The sequence below is a fragment of the Bubalus bubalis genome, chromosome 18 (genome assembly GCF_019923935.1).
Source record: "Bubalus bubalis isolate 160015118507 breed Murrah chromosome 18, NDDB_SH_1, whole genome shotgun sequence".
Classification (NCBI taxonomy): Eukaryota; Metazoa; Chordata; class Mammalia; order Artiodactyla; family Bovidae; genus Bubalus; species Bubalus bubalis.
Genome location: NC_059174.1, coordinates 45,381,733 through 45,408,683, shown reverse-complemented (window position 1 = coordinate 45,408,683; position 26,951 = coordinate 45,381,733). Strand labels below are relative to the sequence as shown.

Here is a 26,951-nt window from a genome sequence, read left to right as displayed (position 1 = left end):
TTCAGGTCCTGACCTCCAGTTCTAGATAGGGTGAAGTTCCAGAATCTCCCCAGCCCAACTTTGCCAGGCAAGAGGAATCAAGGGTGGGGCTGGCCCAGGGCAGAGGGAGAGGAAGCCAGGGACACCAGACACCTTTGTGGTCTGGGCCTTTGTGCCAGCACTTCCTGGGCTGTGAAATTCCCCTGCAAAAAATAACTCTCTTGCTGTTCCGGTCCCTCCTGTCAGGGGTGGCAGGCAGAGGCACAGTAAGGACAGGCCTTAGGCACCACACAGGGGCACCTGCAAATTGATGTTCGCTGAGCACCCACTATGGGCTGGTGCCATTCTAAGCACTTTACTATTAACTCATTTAATTCTTCCTACAAGATGGGTGTTAACATTATTCCCATTTTACAGGGGTGGGGGGTGGGGCGGAAACTGAGGCACAGGATGGGTAATTTGCCTCAATCACTAGCTAGAGGATAGGAGAGGCTGGCTCTGTAGTTTACCACTTGTGGTCCATCCTGCCCCATCCAGCCCCTCCTTCAGTCCTCTGCCCCAAACCATCAATTAAGATTCTTACAGCCTGTGACCTGTCAGAGGTCTCTTTTTACCCTTCCTCATTCACTGTGGAACCAGAACAGGATTTGAGTGAGACAGATCTGGGTTCTACCTGGACCAGAGGTTTTGCCTCTAGGCTCATTTCTGAATCGGTAAGATAGGGTCCAGCGGCCTCAACTTCTGGTGTGGGGGGCCTTTGTATCTGAAGGTGGAGACACCAGGGGCTAGGCCTTGCCTCTCTGCTGAGTGGTGCCAGACATGTAACTATTTGTCTCCATCTCATGGTGAAACTGAGAATTAAATGAACATTTGGGTTTGCTGGTGACTCAGACGGCAATGCACGAGACGGGGGTTTGATCCCTGGGTCAGGAAGATCCCCTGGAAAAGGAAATGGCAAGCTACTCCAGTATTCTTGCCTGGGAAATCCAATGGGCAGAGGAGCCTGGTGGGCTACAGTCCCTGGGGTTGCAGAGTCAGACACAACTGAGCGACTAATACTTCAGACCTTGGCACAGAGTCTGGTATGTACTTGGTCCTCACTATATGACTTACTTTTTTTCTCCCCTGATTTTTTTTTTCTGCCATAATAGTAACCTTTATTGAATATTTACTCTGTGCAGGCCCTGTTTCAAGTAGCCACCTTTATTAATTCCTTGAATCCTTATAGAGTGGTTCTCAAAGTGAGGTCCCTGGACATTCAGCAGAGCATCACCTGGGAACTTGTTGGCAGCGCAAGACCTCAGCAGACTCATGGCAGGTGGGCTGAGTCTCAAACTGAGGGTGGAGTCCAGCTTTCTGCTTTTTAAGAGTCCTCCAGGAGATTCTGATGCAGCTAAAGTTCAAGAAAACTCACTTCTAACAATCCTAAAAGACCGGTGCTATTGTTTTTCTTGGCCACTCTGTAAGGCATGCAGAATCTTTGTTCCCTGACCTGGGCTCCAACCTGCACCCTCTGCAGTGGAAGCATGGAATCTTAGCCACTGGACCACCAGGTAAGTCCCTGACTGGTGCTATTCTTATGCTCATTGCACAGAAGAAACTGAAGCTCAGAGAGGCTGAACTTCTCCGGGCGACATGCCTGGTAAGTATCAGAGGTAGGATAGAGCCAGGCCACCAGTTTGTCCTTGGAGCCCCCACACTGGATCCTGATGGTGCAAAGCTGCTTAGGAATCCCAGGTCACGTCGGTGTCTGTGGCCCCAGAAAATGGATCGTACGCCCCTCCTACCGCGGCGGGATCAAGGGTAACAGGAGGCTCTCACCACTCCCAGGGCCCTGCAAGGACAATCACAGCCATTTCCAACCTTTTATTGGGGCTGTCAGCCCCAAATAAATATAATACATTAAACCCAGAGCTGAAGGAATCGTGTACCCCAGGAGGCGCCCCACAACCCCAGATGGGCACAATAAGTTAGTGGGGGGCCTGCCAAAGGCTGGGCCAGCTCCCTGGCAGGGCAGGCGACGGCAGCTGGACTCGCACACGCTGGTCTAAAGTGCATCTCGGTTCTGTGGTCCCCGTGTCTGTGTGGCCCCTGGCCAGGCCACCGGGAGGGTTGGGCGGGAGGCTCCCGGTGCTCACACTGTGCCAGCAGTGGCCACCGAGCCTCTGTGTCTATCTGTCCATTTAGGAGGATGGCCGTGTGTCCTCAGGAGAAGCTGTCATCAGGCTGTGGCTGGGAGTCGAAGGGAGGGTCTGAGACGGTGATGCCTTGATGTAGCTTCTCCAGTGAGAACTTCATCTGCGGGGAGAGGTGGGGGGTGAGTGCTGGTAGGGGTGATACACCCCAACCATCCTGCAGCTGAGGAACTGGGCAAGGTCCAGAGAGGCCAAGGTCAGCCTGTGCTGAGAGAGGAGCCTTTCCGCATCCAGTCTGACTTCTCACAGGCAGAGAGCAAGATGGTGGGATGGTATCACCGACTCAATGGACATGAGTTTGAGCAAACTCCAGGAGATAATGAAGGACAGGGAAGCCTGGCCTGCTGCAGTCCATGGGGTCGCAAAGAGTTGGACATGACTGAGCGACTGAACAACAAACAACAACCAAGGCAGCATGTGGAAGGGGCCCAGACGGCCTGGGTTCAAGCCATTTTATGGGGTAACCTTGGGCAAGCCCCTTAACCATCCCGGGTCCCTCGGCTGAGACACTAGTCAGTAATATTCCTACATCACAGGATTACTTCAGGGATCTCCCGGGTGTATGCCTAGGACCCGGCACACAGAGTGCTGGGTGCATGTTAGCGAGTCTTACTCCCTGCCATGCGACCTTGGGAATGTCTCTGTTCCTGTCTGTTACATGGCAGGGGGTGGGAGGTGTGGAGTGGTAACAAAAGCATCCCCCTCGAAGGTTGGCCATGAGAAACAAATCAGTTGGTCATTTTAGCTCTTAGAACTGTCTGGCTCAATCAACGTCTGCTGTTAGAGTTACTTTGTGTAGTCAATTCCATGCCCTTGGCAGAGGAATATAATCAGAACTGAATTCAGGACGGGAAGGCCCTGACCTCCTATCTCTGAGTGATGGCACACCAGCCTCGATGATCCCCCCCTCCCTGTCCTGCACAGCCCTTCCCCTTCCTCCTAGCATGATTTCAGGGTGCAGTGAGGCCCCTAAAGGTGGACCTCAGCATTACGGTTCAGAGTGACCAGAAAGGACTTTTAGCATCACCCAGCAATGTGGGCTATGATGCCCTTGGGCACCCAGTCAAGGCCAGATGCTCCCCAGCGCCTGGCACCTGTGCTGACGCACCACCACATTTACTGAGCACCTGCTTTGCAGGATCCCACTAATAACAGCAAACATAGGCGAGGTGTTTACGTGAGCTGGACGCTACTCACAGGCTAACTCCTTTCTAGTTAAAACTATATTCTGGCCACACTCCACAGCATGTGGGGCCTTAGTTCCCTGACCAGGGATCGGACCCACAGCCCCTGCAGTGGAAGCTTGGAGTCTTAACCATTGGACCGCCAGGGAAGTCCTGGATGCTAACTCCTTCAATCCTCCTGGCAGCTTTTGGAGTAACTCTGATTATCATCCCATTCTCAGAGGAGGAAACCAAGGCCCCAGCAGTGAAGTCATTGGCACAAGGTCACAGGTCAGAATTTGAACCTGGCTGTCTGAATAGACACTGCCAGCAAACTACAGCGGGTGTCTGGGGCAACCCCTCCTGGAAATGAGATCCCTGACTTTTGGAGAACCTTTTTCCCACCCTCACATGATCCCTTCGTCACCTTACAGGCAGGAAGGGGTTCAGGGACCAAGCTGTGTCTACCCCTGGCTTCTGTGCCTGGTTGGGGGATGGGCACGTGACCCAGTAGCCAGTGAGAATGAGCTCCTTCCTTTGGCTGCTACCTTGGAGCTGCAGGTACCATCTCGGTCCACCTGGGATGCCCCCGAAACAAAGCCAGCCCTGGGGGTGGGCAGAGTCAACAGAAGGTAAGAGAGACTGATTCTTATTACTGTTGGGTGGCTGGATCCAGCCATGCTTGAAGTCAAGACATCCTGGACTTCTTCCCTAGGATGAGAAGCAATCAATTCTATCTTCCATCTCACTGATTTCTAGCAACCCTGGGAGGTGAGGACTATGAATGGCTTCCTCATTTAACACAGGAGGAAAGCGAGGCCCGGATGCATTATGCTGCATCTCGGGACATGACTGTAGGACCCCACAGCCCACGCCACACCTCATCCAGGAGCTCCACGGAAGCCCGCAGGATCTGCCTCCACTTGTGCACCTCGACGCTGTGGAACTGCTTCTGCAGGGCCAGGATCTCCGCCCACTCCGTGGCCGTCTGGGGGAACTTACTGTGGGGAAGACAGGGCCCAAGTGGGGTCTTGGCCTCCCCCGCACCTCCCCAAGCTCCCAACCCCCTGGGGCTACCCACTCACCCCTTGGCCAGGGCCAGACTGTGCCAGGACTCAAAAGTGTGAGCTGTCCTCTCCAGGGACCAGAGGCGGTAAAAGAGGAGGACGTTGAGGGCAATGAGGACGATGAGGCTGGGGAGGCAAGGTCAGAGGTCAGGATACCAACGCTCCCACAAGTGGTGGGCACCCACTTGACCATGCCTTGAAGGGGCACCATGACTAGCTCTCTTTCCAGAGGAGGAAACCAAGACTCAGACAGGGTGAGTGACGTGCTTGGGATCACACAAGCCAAAGTCAGGGTTCAAATCCAGGCTAGCCTGATGCCTGAGCCATTAACTGCTGCTCCGGTCACCTCGCTGGGGGAGACGGGAGCATGGAGTAAGGAGAAGGGGTTGCAGCTAGGGGCCGAGACACAGGGGAAGGGAGGGCAGGACGCAGGACCCTACCTCACACAGATCCTGAGAAGGCAGAGAGAGGGGGAGACAAAGAGATGAGAGCTGCCCAGCCTGTCCTGGCCACACCTTGACCCCCAACCCCAGCAGCCCCAAGCTGAGCACGCCACACAGCCCCTCATGGACCGCTGTTACTGGCCAACTGAGGCCCAGAGGCTGAGCACGAGACCAATCTCTCACTGGCCATGATCTGGCAGGAGCATGGATCTCATTTCCATTTCCTCAGAGTGCCCTGCTCCCAGCCCAGGCCTCTGTACATGTGGGACCCCCCCCCCCCCCCCACCAGGCCAGGATACCCCCAGGCAAGGCCTGTGTGCAGGTGGGTCCCCCAGCCCAGGCCTCTGTGAAGGTGGGTCCTTCAGCCTAAACCCACTGTGGGTGGGGGGTGGTCTCAGCTCTGAGTCCTCTGCTTTCCCAGGATGCCTTCCCCAATGACCCACTGGCTGGCCTGGAGGAAGCCTTCCCCAGCCTCCCAAGGCTTCTCTGTCAGCCTCGCCCATTCCCTCCATCACATCCCTCATCCCTCATCCCAGACCTGTCTTGCCCCAGGACTGCTGGTCACTACTGTGTCCCTCGTGTCACACAGCTCAGGGCTGAGCACAGAAAACCTGAAACCTCCATGCGTAAACCTCTCCTGGCTTACCTAACTCCACCTCTCCTGGGAGCCTGCTCCTCCAGCTCCCTGGGCGAGGCCACACCCCCTCTGACCACTGCCCCCAGAGCCCCAGGGTTTCCATCTCCCTGCGGGGACTACCTCTCCATGACAGACTGAGCGATACAAGCTGAGGAGCCCTCCTGGGTGCATCCCAAATATCGCCTCCTTAACCCTTGCTGTGGGGTGAGCCCACGCTCCCAGGTAAGCAGAAGCCCAGATAGGCCAAGCACTGGCCCAGGGTTGCACAGCCAGGGTGCAGATCCAGGCCTGTCTGATCCCCCCAAGCCCAGCCCCCTTACTCACACAATGCTGATGAGAACCAGGGCGCTGGGGGTGCCTGCCCCGGGGCCCTGGTCCATAGACGGTTCTGAGAAGCGGGAGCTGAGGGAGCCTGTGGGGGAGCAACTCCAAGTCAGAAGGACTCATCTCTACTTAACCCAGCCAGGCCCCCAGCTCCTCCCCAGCCCCCCACCAGGCCTGACAGAACCCACCCGAGGTGTGCATGCCAGTCCGGGCACAGGGGTCAGGGTCTGGGTGTGGGGTCCCATCACCGTGAGCCCTCCAGCTCAGAGGCCGCTTCCGCCGGCGCAGGCCAGACAGCAAGCCCCGCGCGTCCTTCCCGCCTTCCTCCAGGGACAGCTTCTCGGCCTTGGCGAGCTCTCGCTCTGCGGACACAGGAAAGGGCTCTGCATGGCTGCCCCAGCCTGGCCCTGACCCCAGCTGCGGCCCGTCCAGGCCCCTGCCCCCTACCCAGGTGGTGGAAGTAATCTTCGATGCCGCTCCATGAGTTCTTCTCAATGAGGGACTTCACGAGGCTCCAGGGCTGCTTCCGGTAGCGGATCTCGGAGGACACCCTGGGAGCAGAGCCGGGGGAGGGGGTCAGGGGCTGACTGCAGCCTTGCTGTCCCATTCCCCAGGGGGTGCGTGCCCTCTTCTAATTCAGAGAGGGCCCCGTGTCACCCACACACAAAACAGACATCCCCCGCAAGGGTTCCCCGTGATCCCCACACAACACCCCACTTAGCCCGCAGCCCCTTCTCTGTCCACACCCGTGACTGTGGCAGATCTTCAGTGCATTGCCCACCCAGACTGCCATCCTAGCCCGCACCTCACCCTTGAACCCCTTCCACCCTGCGGCTGTGTCCACCCCTACGTGGGGGTCTGAGAGACCCCTCAGCATGTCCCAAGCTGAGCTCCTGGTCTTCTCCCAAGCCCTCCCCGCCTTCCCCTCCTGGTCAGTGGTGACTCTGCCCTTCTGGTGGCTCAGGTCAACCACCTCGGGGTGTTCCTGACTTCTGCTCATCTGCCAGGGTGGAAACCAGCATTCTGCGGGTGACTCGAGACAGGGAGAATGTGGCAGGGGACCCTGGGACCACCCGGGTGTCAGGTGGCGGGGCCAGGGTGCAGCTTACCGGAGGCGGGCCTTGTTCCGGGCAAGACCCAGGATGCAGTAGCGGTGGGCAGTGTAGAAGTAGTCTTGGTAAGGGATGCCCTGCGTCAGCACCTCGGAGTCTACCACACACCCTCCCGCCTGGGGTCCACGCCGGAACAGCGTCTGCAGGGTCAAAGGGGGAGCCAGGAGTCAGCACCATCCTCCCTACCCCGACCCTTGGCCCCCCACCCACCGGAAACCCTGCCCGGCTCACCTGTGTCTCCACCACAGAGGCGCTCTTGGGCCCCAGCGGGTTGCTGATAGGAATGGTGTAAGTCAGCACTCGGCGCTGGTGGCATTTGCTGTCCCCGCTCCAGGGGCTCAAGGTCACGTCTGGGGGATGGAGGAGCAGAGTGAAGACACCATTCTCCAGTCCTCTGCCCTCGGGCAGTAGGAGACCCAGCCTTTTGGGGAAGGTTCCAGTTCTCTGGAGACTGGCTCCTAAACCCGCACCTCCTCCCTGCCCCCACCCCGGTGTCTGCCCCATCTTCCTTCTAGATGCCTGAAACTTTAGATGCTGATGACCCTTGGAGCCAGGACCTCTCTCCTGCCCATACTTCTCAGCCCTCCTGGGCCTCTGCATCCACTCTGCAGCCCTGTCTCCATGCTACCAGTCCTGGTTTCTCCCCTGAGCCTGAGACCTAGGGTCCTGCGACCTCTTGAAAACCTCCCCTGGAAGTCGTCAGGATCCCGCACAGCCACTGGCCTCCCCAACCCCTGAAACATGCCCCTCTTTGCTGGGCCCCACCATCCTTCAGGCTCCCTGCAGAGCCTTAGGCCTCATCCTGGACACTATCTATTCACTGACTGCCTGGGCACTGTCCTTGTTCATCCCATCCTTGCCATTCCAGGGCACCTCTCCAGCTTCCCCCTGAGGTTCTGGCCTCCATCTCCAGCTCTGGTCCAGGGGGAGCTTCTAACAGCCAAGGCTGACCCTGTCCCTCCCTACAACACTTTATGACTCCCCAGTACTGCTGGACAGAGTCTGAGCTTCTCAGTCTGATGTGCCCCGCTCTCCAGAATATAAGCATAGTTTGGGAGGATTCGAGAGCTCCCAACCTAAGGCACAGTCTTACCCATTCTGCAGAGGATGCTGCATGGTTCGTTTTCATCAATCAAGAAAAGACACAGGCCTCTCCCCTGCTTGAACCTCTTTCGTAGCCTCCCGAGCTCCCTGCTGGTCTCCTGGTCAGCCCTTCCGCCTCCCCTGGTGCTGTGGCTTCCCCCCTCCACACCTGGCCTTGGGGGCCCAACCCCAGAGGCCTTCTCCCAGTGCCTGCCTCCAGCATCAGGACCTTTGCAGTTACCCTGCTGGCCTCCCTGGACTTCCTCTCTCCTACCCCCTCCCATTTCCCTAGGAAAGTTCCTCCTTCAGGCCTTAGTTTCAATTTACATCCTTCCAGCACCCTTTCCTGACACCCCCTAGATCACACCCCTCTGATACACATGCTTATCTGTGTCAGTATCTCTTCACTGCTGTTCCCACAGGACTCAAGTTCATCTGTCCTGGGCTCTGCACTGGCCTGACAGAGCAGTCTTTAATTCATATTTATTAAGTGGCTTCCTATCTGCTCCTGTTCTAGGTACTTCCCCAGTACTGACTCATTTAGTTTTCACGAGAACCTGACAAGGCAGGTAGCATCACACCCGCCCCACACGGAAGAAACTGAGGCACAGAGGAGGTCTGCGCCTGGCCCAAGGCCACTCAGCTGGTAGGAGGTGGAGCCCCTCTGTCTCACAATTGCTGCTTTTCACTCCCTGACCCACCGCACCCAATTTGCATGGCGGTTCCTGCCGGTCTCCTGGCCTGCTCCTCCCCGCGCCCTCCCCTTGTACCCCAGCCACCTCAGCCCCTGACCTGTGAACTTGCACTGCTGCAGGAAGTCCTGCAGGAAGGGCGAGTCTGAGAAGAGCATCTGCTGGAGCCGCTCAGCACCCACGTGGAAGACGGAGTTGATGAGGAGACGGCCGGAGAGGTCAGGCAGCAGGGCCGCCAGGTCGGCTGGGTGACAGAGAAGGACAGTGCATGGGGCTGCCTGCGTTCCTCGGGTTCCCTCGGCGGAGGAGGGGCACGCCTCCCCACTCCCAGGCTTTGTGGGGTGGTTGGGCAGCCCTGTCCTCCTGGACCAGAATGGACACCGACATGGAGCAACTCCGCTCCCTCCACCACGGGATGGCTTTAGGGTGGGCGTGCGCCCCAAGCCAGACAATCAGAGCCATCGCTGTGCGCTGAAGGTGGAGCACACACCTAGACCTACATGCTTGCAGTCCCAGTGACGACGGGGGTGGACCTGTCATAAGCCCACCCTCAAGCTCATAACCTTGAGTCTTTGGCCATGGTGATTGGTTCAGGGTGTGTGCGTGTGGGCATGCACAAGTGTGTGTAATCCAGGACAAGCCATCAGCCACAGTGATGGGACTCGGGTGGGGGTGTGTGTGCACGCATACATGTGTGTCCCAGACCAGCCACAGTGATTGGTTCAGGGTGTGTGTATGTGTGCATATATGTATGTGACCTAGGCCAGGCCACTAGCCACAGTGGTGGGCTCAGAAGTAGGCCAGCTCTCCAATCAGAAACAACCCTAGAGCTTGGTGCAATCACTGGGAAAAGCAGGCTTTCTTTCCACTAGGCTTATCCGGGGCAGGGCTGGAGCTCTTTCTGCCCCCATAAGAGCAGAAGCTACCTGAGAAGGAAGTTAGCATGGAGAAAATGGAAATGCTGCTGCTGCCAATGGAAATAAGCCAACACTTATGGACTGGCCCAAGCATTCTACATGTATTAAGCCATTTAATACATAATAGCTTATGTATAGGAGAAGGCAATGGCAACCCACTCCAGTACTCTTGCCTGGAAAATCCCATGGATGGAGAAGCCTGGTAGGCTGCAGTCCATGGGGTCGCTAAGAGTCAGCCACGACTGAGTGACTTCACTTTCACTTTTCACTTTCATGCATTGGAGAAGGAAATGGCAACCCACTCCAGTGTTCTTGCCTGGAGAATCCCAGGGACGGGGGAGCCTGGTGGGCTGCTGTCTCTGGGGTCGCACAGGGTTGGACACGACTGAAGCGACTTAGCAGCAGCAGCTTATGTATAACAGTTGTCTCTTCACGACAACCCTATGAAGTAGGCATTATTACTGTCAACCCATTTTTCAGATAAGGAAAAGGAGGCTCAGAGGTTGAATAATTTGCCCACATCACACAGCTGGGAAGTGGCGTGGCCAGGATTTGAGCCCCAGCCATCTATGGGGCTCTATCTATGCCCCTATCCACCTTGCTAAGCTGCCTTCAAAGCAGAGCGAAATACGGACAGATTTCTAACAAGAATACGTGAATGCCTTATCTGCCTGTGCTGTGGATTTTTCAGTCCTGTGAGCCAGCAACTGCCTTGGTCAGCCCGTCTGAGTAAAGTCTGTCTCGTATAGCCAAAGCAAGCGAGTTGGGCCACCTGCCTCACCTTCCTCCCCCGTGGACGAGGAGGAGTTACTTGTGTCTGTCAACAGCTCCTCACTGGGCAGCAGATCCAAGGGACCCAGGGAGGTGGGCCCGTCAGGTGGGGTGGGCTCTGCGCTCGGGGGTTCAGCCACCGGGGTCACTGTCTGGCTGGAGGAGGCATCTGGCTGGCTGTCTGTCTGCTCCTCCTTGTCCTCCTCTGCCTGCAGAGAAAAGCTTAATCCAAGCTTGTCCCTTGGGTGCCCACATCCATCAGAAGGCTTCAAGACTGTAGGAAAACCAATGCTGGGGAGGTTGTGTGTACCGCTCATAGCTGACTGGCGAGAGGTGCTGGGGCCACCCGGAGGAGGACTCCTCTCAGCTTCTCAGTCAGGCGTGTCTTGGATGCCTGGGTCGTAAGCTTTCTTATGCCTGTCCTGTCCAGGCCTCATCTGACTGCACCCACCTCGTCCATCCATCTATCCATTTCTCTCTTGGCTCTTCTGTCTCTCCCCCTTTTCATGTATCTACCTGTCCCATCTCTGTCTGTATCTCTCTTTCCCTACCTGTGCTTGTTTTCCACACCCATCTTCCCAGCTCCATCCCATTCCTCCATCCATTTGCTCACTCACCCCTCCAGCCACCTCTTCTCTGTCCATTCCCCGCTGGTGCCCTCAATCTGTGAGTCCGTTCATCTCCCCAGCCCCACCCAGCACCCTCCTCTCTCCTCTACCCGCCTGCTCACCCCATGGTCTGCATCACTGCTGGCCCGGGACAGGTTGGGGGTGATGCGGCCACGGCGTGAACCTGCGGGGCTTGGCTCCTGGCTGTGGTCAGCTGCCCCCGAGGGGGTGATGTCGCTCAGGGCGATTACATCGCCCACATCCTTGGGGCTCCTGCAGAGAAAGAGAGGGAGTGAGACCACTGTGATCTTTGAGATTCCACACACCCTCCTGGTCTCCCAAACTTTTGTACACCCATCTCGGTCCACCCAGGATTCCAGGAGCTATGGACACAGTCCCTTGTGTCTCCTCCCAACCCCCCAGAACCAGCCACCAACCATCGACTCACCCTAGGCCATTCAGCTGTAAGGGGCAGACATAGTCCTCGTCCTCGCTGGTGAGGCCCAGCTCTGAGCCATAGCACTGATGCACCAGGTGCCAGAGCTCGCGCGGACTCAGCGTCTGGATGGGCAGGACATTGGGTTGGCCTCTACCTTAGAGTCAGAGCCCTTCACCGGCCTCAGTTTCAGCAGTTCCGCCGGTGTCCACAAGGGGGAGCATGACTTCCCATAGCAGACATCTCTCAACCCACTGGGTAGGGAGCCAGTGTACTGGGGAATTTTCCCTTAGGTCCTCACAATACTTTCACAGCTACAGGTTAAACTTCCCAGTTTTATAGAGGAGAATAAGAGGCCCAGAGCGGAGAAGTTCAAACCCAGCCAGACTCCAGAGCCAATGCTCCCACCCACCATGCAGTCATGCCCCCAACTATCAATACTTCTCCCAGGCGTCCTCAGGAGGTACCCACGACTAGAGTGGCTAGATGAGACTGATGAGATAGTAATATTAATAATAGTAGCAGCAGCAGCAACTGACATTCACTGAGTTGTTACCATATGCCAGGCATTCTTCTAACTCTTCATGTGTGCCAACTTAATAGTCTTCAAAACAATTCTGTCAAGTAGGTGCTAATATTATCATCATTTTAAGATAATAACAATGAGGCACAAAGGTGCGTGTGTGTGTGCTCAGTCGTGTAACTCTTTGCCACCCCATGGATTGTAGCCAGCCAGGCTCCTCTGTCCATGGGATTCTCCAGGCAAGAAAACTGGAGTGGGCTGCCATTTCCGACTCCAGGGGATCTTCCTGACCCACGGATTGAACCCACATCTCTTTCATCTCCTGCACTGGCGGGCGGGTCCTTTAGCACTGGCACTACCTGGGAAGCCCCACAGAGGTGGCGTAACATCATTCAATTAGAAAGTGGAGGTACTGAGGTGATCCCAGAGTGTTGGTTTAGCCCTGGAGCTAACTATTGGACTGCACTACCTCCCAAGAGCTGACGTGATGGAGCACTTATTCTGGGGCCAGCTCAGGTGCTACAAGGAAGGAATGGTCTCCATCTGATGGATGGGGTTCAGTGACTCGCACTCAGTGATAGGGCTGAACTCCATCCCCAGCAGTCTGGCTGCCCTCAGCCTCCCTGAAGACTTTGATGCTACCTTGTCCCTCCCTCAGGCTCCTGCTCTAGGACTCTTGCCCCTGAGGATGGCCACAGCTGCAGCCCCCTTGGAGGACAGGATGTGAGTAAGCCCTGCTAGAGGAGTGTGTTTGGGCCTTCTGAGGTGCTGCATGCCAGCAGCAGCAGACCCCAACATCTATCCACCCTTCCTTCCTGCCAGCAGGACCCTGATATGTCTGAGGTGAAAATCTTCCCCAGCCCCAGCGAATTAAAAGTGGCTTATACCAATTCATTTTTTCATTTGCCATATAACCCATATAACTCTGCAACCACAGGTGATCATGTGACCAAGTTTTAGCCAAAGAAATGTAAGGAAAAGTTTGCTGAAAGAGGCTTTCCCTTCCTGATAAAGGAATGCCCACTTTCCATCCATCCCTTTCTTCCTTCACGTTTGGGATAGTTAAGTGAGGGCACGACATCTGGAGCTGTAGCAGCCATACTGCAACCATGAGGCAATAAGCATGTGGACAAAAAACATCAACAGCAGGATGATGGTGTGAAATAATGGATAAGAGTTTGGATCCTGAATGATGCAGGGAGCCCCCAACCACTCCCCTCTCCCAGGATTGCCTACCTCCATACCTCTTGTTACATGGGCATCAGTGTGATTAAGTGGACTCCAGAACCTGACTACAATGGGTCAGAACCCCACTCAGCCACAGAAAAGCATATGTGACCATGGGCAAGGCTTTCCCTCTGTGCCTCCTTGGTGGAATAAAGATAACCATATTGCCTCAAAGGGTGGCTGTGATGATTAAGTAAGTTAATTCATGGAAAGCTCAGAACAGTTCTTGGTACCCAGTAGCTCTGTTAAGTGTTAGCTATCCTTATTACTACCTGAAGTACTTCAGCATCTGTTTGCTTAAACCATTGTCTGCTTGGGTTTTTAGCTGCTTGCTGCCAAATTCATGCTACATAAACCCATTCAACCATAATGGTCATTCCAGGACAGCCCACTCAAAGCTGGCCCATAATAGACTATCAGAATGTGATAAGTAAAGGTCTGAAATCCCTTATTCAAAATCTTTGGGGGTAAAACTTGATTCAAAATTAAGAAATTTGGGGATATAAGAAACATTTTACAGTGCCTGTACTGTAATACCCCAAATATCTGTATTATATTAGTATTCAGAGGTTCTCAAAGTGTGGTCCAATTTCTGGGTGTCCCCTAGACCCTTTTAGGGAATGCATGAGGGAAAAATTATTTCCATTAAATATGATAAGTGTTAGTAGCATAAGATATTACTTGCCTTTTTCACTTTTATTATTTTATGACTGTACAGTTGGGTTTTCCCAGAGACTGTGATATTATCATTGTTCTGGTGGCTAATCCAAGTGTATTTGTGTATCTTATGTTTAAAAAGCTCCCAGTTTCAATTTCTAAACCAGTTTATATTGACAGATATACTGCACTTAAACAAAACCTCCTTGGAGTCTATAATTAAAGAGTGTAAAAGGTTCCTGAAACTCTGGTTTGAGAATCACTGGTATATTCTAAACTGGTTACTATAATTTTATGTTGAATCACAGTTATATTTAAGATTGACCCCAGTCATACACATAAATATTTTGTGGCCCATTAATTGAGATAAATACAGACCTGTGTTATATAAGAAGCACACAGGATTTTTTAAGTTTAAATTAATTCAAAATGAAATTAAATTAAAAATACAGTTCCTCAGTCACACTAGCCAAGAGTTCAACGGGCACGTGTTGTCAGTGGCTGCCATATCAGACAGCATAGCACCAAGTTCTGTCAGACGGTGCTGACAGGGATTGTAAATCTCCATGTTAGCTCAAGTCAGGTTTTGTTGCCAAACATACCCCAAGTCTCCCCATTTTCAGAGGTTTTTTTCTTTTTGGCCATGCAGCATATGGGATCTTAGTTCCCTGACCAGGGATTGAACCCACGTTCCCTGCATTAGAAGCTCAGAGTCTTAACCACTGGACTGCCAGGGAAGTCCCTTCAGAGCATTTCTGATTCATTGGTGGTTACTAAGGGGCCATGGGTATGCATTTCTTGTGGGTGGGCTATGGCACTGGAGCCCGTGGAGGCCCTCTGGGCAGTGGGGGGTGGCCTATGGAGAAGCTACAGGTACGTTGGACCTGCTGCCCATGAGGAAGAGCTGGAGGGGTTCCCCGAGTCCTAGCATCCCTGGCTCCATGGTCCCCCTTCCCCCGCCCGGCCTCTAGCCCCCTTGTCCAGGACTCGCCCAGGCCTACCTTTTCAAGCAGCGCGTTCTGCCAGAGGCGGAAGATGAGGAGGAAGCAGCGATCTCGGGCCCCAAAGGAGGTGAAGAAATGCTGCAGGAGGGAGAGGAGTATGAACGGTGGGGGAGACACCAGGCCAGAGGGAGGGGGAAGCTCTACCTGTGCACACACTGTGTTCCTGGCTCCCCAGCCCGAGGTAGCTATTCAGTCATCTCCTCGCTCACCCAACAGAATGTCAGTTCTGTGGCCAGTCCAGCAATGGTCAACTCTGGAGTCCCAGTGATGAGGAGATGACCTTAGCCCTGCCCCGGGACTCAAAGTCCAGGGCAGGAGACAGGGTCAGCCTAGAGTGGCTGGGCTGCTCGGGGGAAGCCCAGGGCACATACCCAGTCTCTGACGCCCACTTAGGAGTGGCTAACAGATCCCCTTTTAGCCAAGAAAACACAAAGAGAAGTCTGCTGTGCAGCTTTCCCTCCCTATTTCTTTCTCCTGTCTGGGCCACTGGTGTGAGGCAGCCATCTTGGACCATGAGGCAACAATCACGATAGACAGAGCATCAAGGAAGGCTTCCTGGCAGAAAAGGCCTCTGAGCTGATAGAATTTGTCTATTAAGACTATCCCTGAGCAGCTGTGTGAGGGGAGACTGCAGGGCCTGAGTCAGGGGCAGGTGCAGGGGTCCAGGCTAGAGATGATGGGAGCCCAGGCTGGGTAAAGAGAATGGGTATTCCCTGTGAGAAGTTGGGTGCAAAGTGAACAGGGCTCTGGGTGGCGGGGAGGAGAGAGGAGTCAGTGAAGATCGGGGACCCGGGACCCCTGTTCGCCTCTCCTCTTGCTCACCTTCTCGTTCTCCGTGCAGATCTGTATGGCATTGGGGATCAGCTTGGCCGTCTTTTCCTTCTTCAGACACGTCACTTCCTTCAACTGGATGGAGATCTGAGAATGAAAGGTGGGTCAGAAGGGGCCAGGCCACTGCCCGCCCTGGGGCCCCTCCTCGTCCCGGCTGGGTCGGCTCACGGTTGTCTCCCAGCGGAAGATGTTGCTGTAGAAGCAGATCCAGTTCTCAGAGAGATAGAGGCGGCCCTGGAGGAGGATCTCGCGCTGCAAGGCACAGGAGTAATCTGAGGCGGCCGAGAGGAGAGACAGGCAGACACCCGAGTCACAGGCTGGCCTGGCCGGACCGGCGCACACGGGGAGGGTCAGGAGGGCAGAGCTGGGGGCTCAGGGTCTGGCTGGGGGCGGTGGGGGGACGACTCACCCACAATGAGGCGTTCTGCTTCAGGGAGTTTGCTGAACAGTTTCCGGAAGTCCTCGTTCCGCTGTTTGTATGTGGGGCTCAGCATCTGGGGGACGTTTGGGAGGTAAGAACTGGGACGGATTTTCACACCCCTAAAATTCTGCCCCCCAAAGCTCCCAGCACCCCTCAGTCTCAGCCCGGGACAGCCTGAGGCTTCAGTGTCTAGCTCACTTCTGGTTCCCACTGCCCATAACACAAGAGTAACCATGATGAGAGCCATTTACTGATTGCTACAGAAGCCAGGTGCTGTGTCCGGTACCCACCAGCATCACTGACTCTCAGGGAGCGTTCCCTTCAGTCTAGTAAGGTGGGTACTGTTTCTCAAGGACAGAGCAGCCCAGAGAGGTTAAGCAACTCACTCAAGGTCACAGAGCATGTAAGTAGCAGCCTGGGATGAGACCACCCCCCAAGGTCTCCTGACCCCAGCGCCCACTCTCTGACAGTGGCAGCCAGCGGCCCCTGGGCCCAGTACCTGTCCCCCTCCCTCATCCCTCCGGCAAGGCCCCCTGCCCAGATACTTACACTGTACCAGCTCTGCATCTTCTGCAAGAGAAAGGAAAGGAGTCAGAAGGATCCCCTGAATCCCCCTGTCCTCACACCCTGCCCCCACCCCACCTGAGCTGGCACCAACCTTGCTGTTGCGGATGAAGTTCCGGCTGCCCAGGCTCTGGGTGCTGGGTGTCCCAGGCACCCCACCCTTCTCTGAGGAGCTATCTGACCCCTTCTCCACCATGGTGCCCGGTTCTGGCTCAGGCGGGGGTCGGCTTGGGGGCAAGAGCTGCAGGCGCTTACGGAGGGACGGAGAGCTGCTTGGAGTGCTCCGGCCAGAGTGGGGGGTTGTGCTGGGGGGAGAGGAAGAGGGTTCTTATGAGGGGAGGTAGGCTGGGGGATGGCGATGGGCCTGTATGGGGGGTCCCGCTTCAGCCCACTGATTCTCACCCACCCACCCTGTTCCACCTCTTCGCAGAATGATCCAGAGCAGGCCCCCCAGCTCCCTGTCCTTGGTGAGTTCATCTATAACCCAGGGGTAAGAAACACATGTCATCTTCTTGTTTGGAGGGTTAAACAAGTCCATACATGTAAAGGGCTTCTAACACAGCCTGGCACGAAGTGAGCTCTCAGTCACGCCTGTGTTGTTTTTCAAACTAACATATTCATTCATTCATATAATAAATATTTATTGAACAAATACTTTCCACTCAGTTGCCTGAGCTAAAAACCTAAGCTGCTGCTTCTTTCCTATTTACTCTTCATTTTTAATCTGTTAGCAGGTTCCCCTGCTCCAGCTCTAAGATCTATTTCCATTGTTTTTATGTTGCCTACTTCCTCCTGCACCAGGACCCTGGCCCAGCCTCCAGGCTCTCCATCCTGGACATCTCAGCAGCCTCCTTCCCAGTCAGGTCAGGGCCCTCCTGTCTAAGCTCTCCCCACCGCTGCACTTTACTCCAGGGGAAGGCAAGGTCCTCAGCCCGTCCCCTGCTCAGGGCTCACTTCTCTAAGACGCCTCCCCTCGCCTCTCCATGTAAAGCACATTCCTCCTCCCAAGCCCCTTCCCTCTCCACCATTCTCATCACTTCTCCTGCACTTCTGTATTTTCTTGTTTCAAATCCTCCCACACCAGCAGGTGCACCTCACAGGGGGAGGGGGTTTCGTCCCCAGGTGCACCCCCCTGCCTAGGAGGCCTGGCATACAGCGGGTGCTCCGCAAGCTTCTGCCTTGGTGGACTGAATCACTCACTGAATGAGTGATTCAGTCCACCTACCCCCACCTACCCCACCCCCAAACTTGTATTCCACCAAGTGTATGACTTGCCCAACCCTTGGCAACCTGAGACCCCTGCAGATCTCAGTTGGGCCCCTGCATTGTGTGACCTTGGGCACGTGTCTGAACTTTTCTGGGCCTCGGTTTCTTCTCGAGTATAATGGGACTAATAGCAACATCCACCTCACAGGGTTGTCTGGAGGAGGACATATATACATAAAGCCCACCACTTGGAAGGCACCTTTATTAAGAACTGTCAGACTGAAATGGAGCACACAGCCCTGCTGTCACGTAGCCAGCCCATTTGCTGCCAAAGTGCCATGTTGACTCCAACAGGTGTCGCACAAACACCTCAGCCTAACCCAACTGACCCCAACTCCAGCCATTCACTCTCTGAGTGCACACCGAGCCCCTGCCCTGCACCAGGCACTGGGGACACAGAAGGGGGCAAGACAGATGTACCACCTGCCCGCAGGGACCTGGCATTCTGACTAGGGAACAGGGATGATCAATAAGAGAAAAGGTAAATGAGGAGGATGACCTCAGACACTGGTCAGTGCTACCAAGCAGCGCTGCTCAGAGGAAGTGCCGAGAAGTGGTTAGAAATGCAGAGTCCGGGACCCACTGCAGACCTCCTGAATCAGGAAGTGGGGGCGGGACCCAGGAGACTCTAATGCAAGTTCAAGTTGGAGGACCCCAGAGATAAAGGAGGACTAAGTTGGTGGGGGCAGGGCAGTGTTCAGGGCATACTTGAGCTGAGCCCCAAGGACACGGATCTGGCAAAAGGCCGGGGAAGGCTGTTTTAGGGGCAGGAACAGTGAATTCTGGAACAGGACTGAGCTTGGCAAGGCTAAGGAGGAGTGAGGTGGCCAGGAGGTGCTGGGGAAGGAGGATGGGAGGCCCCAGGCCTACCCACAGGCCCTGTGGGCCCTGGGCAGGAGTCTGGGCTTCACCCTGAGAGCCCTTATGGGCCGGGGGAAGGGTTTGAAGGAGGGGTGATCACATTCCCCTCTTGCCTCATCTTCCTGCCTCTCCAGCCTGAAATGATCCCCCTGGAGAAAATGGCTATCCACTCTAGTATTCTTGCCTGGAGAATCCCATGGACAGAGGAGCCTGGTGGGCTAGAGTCCATGGGGCTGCAAGGAGTCAGACATGACTGAAGTGACTGAGCTCAAGACCTCCACCCCTCCTATACTCCTGCAGCCGCAGGTCTGGGGAGGGTTCCTGCAGACAGGTCCAGCACATGCAGCCAGGGCACGGCCTGTACCCCCAGATCTTGCTCTCGGCAATACAAAGAGGAAGTGCTGACACCATGCGGCTGCCCCACCAGGCAGGCTGCAGCAGTGGAGTGGAGAGGCCTTGCCATGGTGACAAGGCTGGAGGGACTTGGACGAGAATGGGGTTCTTTCACTGCAGACACCTCACCTCCGGCCTTCTGGGCCTAAATGAGCCAACAGCTCCCTCTGGGCAGAGTGGGGCAGAGGCATTTTGTGCGCGGGTGTGCACAAAAGGGACCCTCCATGTGGGTCACACATAGCCAGGGTCCCAGGCAAACCGCAGTTCCCCACAGTTGTAAGACATCTCCTCCACCCCTCACCCCTACACACCCAGCAGTAATATCACAGGTATATTACAGTCACACACAATGCCCCAGAAGTCACACACACACCTGCATGCAAGACAAAGACATGAAGCAGAGGGTGACAGAAACAGAAAAGTCCCAGGTACGTTCACACATACAGCTCCAGGGAAGTTTTGGAGGAGACTTGAAAGTAACATTTCCACAGTGACAGAGAGGGCCACACAGTGAAAGAACAGTCCCAGAGGCCCCCAGCTAACACAGGCACCACCCAGGTAAATTAAGTCCAGGCTCAGCTCAGTTCTCATGGCACTTCCCATCAGGAGCGGAAGACAGAGCGAAGACCTGCTCTTACGTGGCACGAGATGGACGTGGCAAATGCTGTTGCAAATGCTGTTGCCGAGTGACTGAGAGTCCTACACACACACAGCCGTGAAGGACTCAGGAACAGCGCAGCCCCGGAAGGCTGTGGACACACCTCGACCACACAGTGGCCAGGGACTGAATTTGAAATCATGCGTGGGACACGTCTTATACACAGGAGAACTTTCATAATAATGTCAGCTATTATTATTGCTCTAGATTGTCAAGGGTACACCCAAGGTGTCGAAAGGGAGGGTCCCAGGCTCACTAAGAGCCACAAGGGGTCTCTCTCTCGTATTCTTCACACACCCTTCACACACACAAAGCCCCAGAGGGTCCCAGCTGCTCACATGGAAGCCAGGGGCATACAACAATGACATAAAGGGACACACACAGGAACTTTCCTACAAAGATGGAATCAGACGTAGATTTAAGGTACACCCCCAGAGGGTTTCACTCATACTCACCAAGGCCGGGGCCAGACAATAATGTCACACATGGGCACACTGGTGACTTATATTTGCACACTATGCTAATAGGTACAGAGGTAAATTACAAGCACACACAGAGGTGAAAGGTCACAGCAGCAAACAAAGAGCCCCTGACACAGGCATACACACAATACAAAGTCACAACTGAACACACAGGCAATTTACAGTGACACTTGGAGCCACAGATGGAATCCTAGATAATAAATTCACACACACAGGCACACGGCCAAGGAGGACCACAGCTGTTGTTGCACACTAGGAGGCTTAGACACATGCACACATACTCCAGAGTCACAGCTAGACACGCGGATGTCTGATGGAATGAGGTACAGTACACACACACAACCACGGAAAGTCACAGCCACACACACAAAGCCCCAGACACACACTACGATCCCAATCAGACACACACACGGAGCTTACAATACCACATGAAGCCACACACACCACAGAGCCAAAGAGGATCACATCTGCTTGCACACCAGGAACACAGATACGCATACACGTCCAAGACACCTATAATGCATGATCTAGAATACTCTGGGCCCGGACAGGGACTACTAGGTCAATTCCGTGCTCAGGACCCCAGAGGATCTGAGACACGCGGTCGGCCGGCCACGTAGAAGACCCCATCCGAGCAACCTCGAGACTTGAGACAGACCAGAACAGAGAGGGGCTCAGACCTGGAGAGGCTGCTCCCGGGCCTGCCCCGGACTCACGGGCCTGGGAGCCTGGTCGGCGGGGGCTCGTCTCCGCCCAGCCTTGACCGCAGGCCTGAAGACCCGGGTCAGCCTCGCGCCCACTCCTCATCTCCCAAGCAGCTGCAAAGGAGGCCGGGGGCGCTCCTGGCAGGCCGCGCTCCTAGCGCGATGAGCCCCGGACCCCGAGCCAAAGCTCCGCCAGGCTGGCGCATCGCGTCCGGGCAGTGCCGAGCAGACCCGGGGGGCTACCCCGCCGTCAGCGCCCCATCCCCGAGTGCACCCCTGGGCCCCCGAGGCTTCCCTCCCCTCCCCTCCGGCTGACCCCGGTGCCCAAGCTCCTGGACTTCGGCTGCGATTGCGCCACGCCGGGCCGAGCCCGTGGAGCCCCCGTCCGAGCGACCCCTCAGTACCTCCCCGCGCCCCCGCCCCCGCCGCGGTCCTCACTCGAACATGGATGCGGCGCGGCGGGCGCGCCCAGCCGCAGGGCAGGGCCGGGCCGGGCTGTGCTGGGCTGGGCGGCGTTGGGCGTCCCCGCCGGTCAGCCGCCTCTCCTTCTTTGGCTGCAGTGCCCCCGACCCCCGCCCCAACCCCGCCGCCCTCGCCCGCACAAAAGGCCGGGGCCGCGGGACGCCGCCGCGGCGTCAGCTCCGCTTTCCTGCCTCCGCCCCGCGCGTCACGGCACCGCCCCCCCGCCCGCGGGAGGGGGCGAGAAGGGAGGGATCGGCCCTGCAGGGGACGAGTGGCCTGGAGGGATCGGCCCTGGCGGGGAGGGGCGGCTGGGCCTCGAGGCAGAGACTCAGATCCCCGGAGGGAGAAAGGTACCGGAGGGGAGGCGGGAAAGGAGGTGAGAACTAGAGGGAGACCTGGGGTGGGGGGGTGGGGGGGGGCGGGTGCTGGTCAGAGGCGAGGGAGGGACGGCGGGGACCGAGCGAGACCCCAGGGAGGAATCCGATGCTGGAGGGAGAATTAGAGATGGAGCGACGCGGCGCAGGAGCAGGAGGAGCGAGACAGAGGTCGAGAGGGGCCGGCGGGGTCGTCAGGGCCCGGAGAGAGCAAGAAGAGGGGCGAAGAGAAACAGAGAGACGGAGGATCTAAGGAGAGAGACAGAGAAATGGACCGGGGAGGGGGAAAGACCGAAACGGAAAAACACAGAGACGGACTCTATCAGAAACACAACTCCGCCGTGGTAGCCTGGGCACAGGCCGGACGCGCTCGCCTGGTACCCAGAGAGGGGTCCTCCGCTCCAATGAAGCCTCTGGCCGGGCGCTCTACGTACCCCTACTCCCCACCCGGGGCGGAAACTGAGAGAGGAGGCGGAGCTGGGGATGGGAGGGAAATTCGGGGAAACGGAGGTGTTGGGGCAGTGGGGACGCGGGGAACAGCAGCTGGCGGGAAGGAGGTGGGGCCCTAGGCCGCCTCCCTCTCAGCATCTCTGAGCGGCGTCTCTGGGGACCCCATTCAGTGCCAGCCCCAGTCAACCATGACGTCGAGCAAGTCAACCCAGTCCTGGGAACCCCACTAACTCTGTGATCAGGGTTTTCCCACAGGACGGGATTGGGAGCGGGGGAGGTGGGAGTACTCCCCTTTTATAGAAGGGGAAGCCCCGGCCTCAAAGATGGAAAGTGAGTCGCCAAGGTCACTGTTGGTGGACGCAATCCTCCACTGATGTCCTAACCCACCTTTATCTCTGGAGCAGCTGCCCGGGTCTCTCGGTGCCCTGGACTCCTCCCCCGGGAACACAGATATGTGCGCAGAACCTCACAGCTCCTGGCCACAGGCCCCCCAGCTCAAACTTGCTCCCCAGCCCTCTCCAGGACAGGCTGTTCCTACCTCTTGAAAAAAACTCCATTCCCACGGCTCTTCCACACTTACACCCTTTCCCTCCTAAAACATCCACTGACTTCTCCATTTTGGTGGGTGTGTGCTCAGTCACTCAGTCCTGTCCAATTCTTTGCAACCCTGTGGACTGTAGCCGGACAGGCTCCTCTGTCCATTGGATTCTCCAGGCAAGAACACTAGAATTGGTAGCCATTCCCTTCTCCAGGGGATCTTCCCCACCCAGGGATCTTCCCGACCCAGGGATCGAATCCACGACTCTTGCATCTCCTGCATTGGCAGGTAGAGACTTGATCAACATCTCTGCCTGGGATGCCCATTTTGGTGGGTGGAATGCCCCAAATTTCAGCCTTTCTTGACCCCTCTCTTTCCCTCTAGTCTCTCAGCAAACCCAGTGGGCTCCTCCTACAAAATCTATCCAGTTTAAACTCTTTTCCCTCACTGCCCCAACCCTGGCCCAGCCTCCATCCTCTCCCTCCTGGACCATCACACAGCCTCCTCCCTGGTCTCCCTGCTCCCTCCCAACCCCTACAGCCTGCTACCCCCCCACACACAGCCTGAAGGAGCCTGTCAGGTCGAAGCCCTCCTGTACAGAGTCTTCTGGCTGCACCTCAGTCCAGCTAAAAGCAAAGTTGCCAAAGACTCCACTCTAAACTTCTCTGGCTCCCTTTTGTTCACTGCCTCTAGCTTACCCAGCCTCCCTGCTGTTACTCTGACTCCCCAGTTCCTGTTCCTGCCCCCAGGCCTTTCCCTCCGTAGGAAAGCTCAGTTCTTGGACAACTGCCTCTCAAGGTCAGATCTCAGGGTCAGATCCCAGTGAGGCCCTCCTCCCACCATCTCCCTCTGTCTCACTGTTCTCTTTCTTTGTATTTCTCTTGGCCTGTTTCTTCTTATGAAATACTTAAAAAATTTTTTAATTAGGGAATGTTTATTTCAAACAAGAAAAATACAAGAGTTATCTTGGTCCCCACCAAGCATATATAATAGATGTGGATATTTTACCATTTTTGTACATTTTTCTATCCTTTTTCTGCATCAAGATGCATCCACTAACAATATATCCTGTTCAAAATCTTTTAAAAAGATACAGAATTAGGCTCCTACTATCATTTTGCAACCTGTTTTTCTTCATCATCTTTATTTCTGAGATTTCTCCACATTAACATACAGAGCCCTACTTCATAAACTTTAACTCTTATCCAAATGTTCTTTGTTGGAAAAAGCCACAATGGACATTTCTGTTAAAGGCCAATGTAGTTCTTTCCTCCTACAGCCTTCAACCTCCTTGTTCTGTCTCCTTGTGCCAGAGGTAGTGTTTCTTTGTAGAAGTTTTGTTTAAACTTTTTTTTTTGCCCATAAGCTGCAACAGGAAATACCTTGTATATTGGTCTCCAAGTACACAATTAGAAATAGAATAGGCCCTCATATCTGCAGGTTCCACGTCCATGGATTCAACCAATCAAAGATCAGAACAGAATTTTTTTTAATTCTGGGAGGAATACACTTGAAACTAAGACAACATTGTAAATTAACTATACTTCAGTTTTTAAAAACTGGATAGATAATATTATATTAATTTCAGGTGTATAGCATAATAATTTTTGTATAAAAATTTTCCAGAACAGGAAAGCAATAAATTAGGAGTCTAAGATTTCCCTGGCAGTCCAGTTAGGACCCCGCGCTTTCACTGCTGGTACTGGGTTCAGTCCTTGGTTGAGGAACTGAGATCTCGAAAGCCCTGTGGCTTAGCCAAAAAGAAAAAAGATAAACGGCAAGGATGTACTGTATAGCACAAGAAGCTATATTCAACATCTTAAGATAAATAACCTGTAGTAGAAAATAATCTGAAAAAGAATAGATATATATATATATGTATGTATAATTGAATCACTTTGTTGTACACCTGAAACTAACACATTATAAATCAACTGTGCTTCAATTAAAAAAATTTTTTTCAGAAAGCAAACTTGAGTTTGCTGCCTGGCAACTGTTTACATTGTATTTGGAACTTCCCTGGTGGCTCAGACAGTAAAGAATTTGCCAACAAAGCAGGAGACGCAAGAGACAGGGGTTCAATCCCTTTGTTGGCAAGATTCCCCTGGAGTAGGAAATGGCAGCCTCCTCCAGAATTCTTGCCTGGAAAATTCTGTGGGCCGAGGAGCCTGGCGGGCTACAGGCCACACGGTCGGGGCCACACGCAAAGAGTTGGACACTACTGAAGCGACTGAGCACAGCACAGCACAGCACAGAAACCTGTAAGTAACCTAGAGGTATTCGAAACAGGAGAGTGTGAGTAGTTTAATATGCAAATACGACACCATTTTATGTAAGAGATTTGAGCATCTGCAGAGTTTATCCACAGGGGTCTTAGAATACTCCCATAGGTATGGAGGGACTGCTGTATATGTAATGTCACAAAATTGCTAGGAAACCACACTTGTTCACTGCCTGCTACACTGTGTTATTTTCTTATTCTTTTTATTTTTTTTTTTTATTATTATTATTATTTTTTACACTGTGTTATGTTCAGTTCTCTCCTGATTCTATTTGGGGGAAAAAAGTGTTCACTGCAGTGTACTACATCGGTTTCATGGCCCTTAAATGGGTCATGACCCAAAGTTTGAAAAACACCAGTTGGTGAGTATTTGCCTCTGGTCTTCGTAAGCAGTGCTCAGCTGAGCATAGCTGATTATCCCAACACATATTCCAGTTTTTATCTGCATATATTTTACAACTTCCAGTCAGGCCCCTGTGGGGCTAAAGCCACATTCTAACTGACCTTCAACCCCCAAACAGGACAGTGCCAGCCACAGGGAACCCACCCTCGAGCTTGAGTCCTGAGAGAGAGAACCCCTTTCCCATCCCACCACCTAGGTCTGACCTGTCCTGGGGCGAACTCTCCCGGGATGGGGTCCTCGGCAGCTGCAGGCACTGGGCAGGTGGAGTGCAAGGGGGTGACTCCCCATTGCTGGCTGGTGTTATCTGAATGGTGGGCACCTCCAGGAGCTTCCAGCGCTTAGGGGCCAGGCCCTGGACCCTGCCACCCTGTGCCTCCTGGCTCGGCTCCTCGGCTGGGGGCACCCGTGAGTCCTGGGCACAGGCATCCTGGGTCAGCAAGGGTGTACAAGGCAGCAGGGGCAGGAACTCAGCCATGGGGATGGCTCTGCCACCCAGCCGGGGGTCTTGAACTGTGGTGTGGCCTTTGGGGGAGAAAGAAGAGGTGAAGGGGTGAAGGGGAGACTTCCCGTGCAGACCCTGCCCCTCACCACCTCCTGTTCCCCAGTGGGAGGAGGGGTCAGCTGAGCTTCAGAGCATAGCATGGGGGTCAGAGAGATCTGGGTGGGTTTCCCATCTCGGCCAACATCCTCCCTTGTGACCCTGGTTCCTCTTCTGGAAGCTGGAGGGCCTGATGGCGACCTCCGAGGGTGGCCGGGCAGTGTCAGGGAGCTCTGACAAGTGGAGGGCTAGCCTGGGGTCTGGCACACGGCAAGTGGTCTGTTCGTGCCCCTGGACTGAGGTTTATTTTTTTCTAGCGTGAATGCACTGCGGTCAAGCCCTGGGTTCTCTATACACCCGCCACCCCAGCTCCCTTCCCCATACACAGGGCCAGGAAGGAGCCAGGTCTGAGAGGGCCCCAGAGGCCCAGGGGCCTGAGTAACGGCTGATTAAGGCCAGGATTTCCCTTCTCTCTTTGCTCAGCAGTTGCCCCTCCCAAGACAAACAAAGGGAGGGAACGAGGCCAGTTCCTGCCGTTGTGATTATGATACTGGAGGCCGCATGGGTCTGGGGAGATGAGATTAGTGTCTGTCTGTCCTCACCGCAGGACACGGTGAGAGCTTCTTGGCACCCCACTGCTGAGGAGGTGGGGACAGGGAAGGATGACCCATGGGACCCAGAGAGGGTTTCCCCTGGTTTGGGAAGAACCTGAGCCTTACAGGCCAGGCTGGGACCCCAGAGGCCTTCCCAGACACCCCAATGCCCCTACCTTATGGCTTCCTCGTCCTGTCCTCACAGCGTGTGGTTAGGGCAGGTGACCAGGCCCTATTCTTCCCCCCCCCCCCCCCCCCCCCCCCCGCCCCCGGGAGTCCTGGCTGGGCCAGGGA

General features: G+C 55.0%; 1 protein-coding gene across 5 annotated transcripts; it reads right to left on the bottom strand.

Annotated features, from left to right (window-relative positions):
• Positions 1-1,830: 1,830 nt before the first annotated feature.
• GRAMD1A (GRAM domain containing 1A) lies at positions 1,831-26,153 on the bottom strand. 5 transcript variants are annotated; one of them, XM_025269835.3, is made up of 20 exons: positions 25,730-26,153; positions 16,749-16,959; positions 16,640-16,660; positions 16,079-16,163; positions 15,838-15,941; positions 15,661-15,756; positions 14,836-14,916; positions 11,440-11,552; positions 11,114-11,264; positions 10,394-10,592; positions 8,796-8,939; positions 7,152-7,270; positions 6,918-7,060; positions 6,256-6,359; positions 5,997-6,170; positions 5,809-5,896; positions 4,845-4,856; positions 4,423-4,530; positions 4,218-4,338; positions 1,831-2,277 (listed from the first exon to the last, which is right to left on the bottom strand). In XM_025269835.3, exons 1-20 carry the CDS (start codon positions 25,999-26,001, stop codon positions 2,185-2,187), a joined length of 2,439 nt encoding a protein of 812 aa, XP_025125620.1. In that variant the 5' UTR covers positions 26,002-26,153; the 3' UTR covers positions 1,831-2,184. The 5 variants fall into 5 exon arrangements, with proteins under 5 accessions (XP_025125620.1, XP_044788158.1, XP_006065339.1 ...); XM_044932223.2 differs by lacking the exon at positions 25,730-26,153 and adding an exon at positions 22,236-22,298; XM_006065277.4 differs by lacking the exon at positions 25,730-26,153 and adding an exon at positions 21,457-21,862.
• Positions 26,154-26,951: the final 798 nt, after the last annotated feature.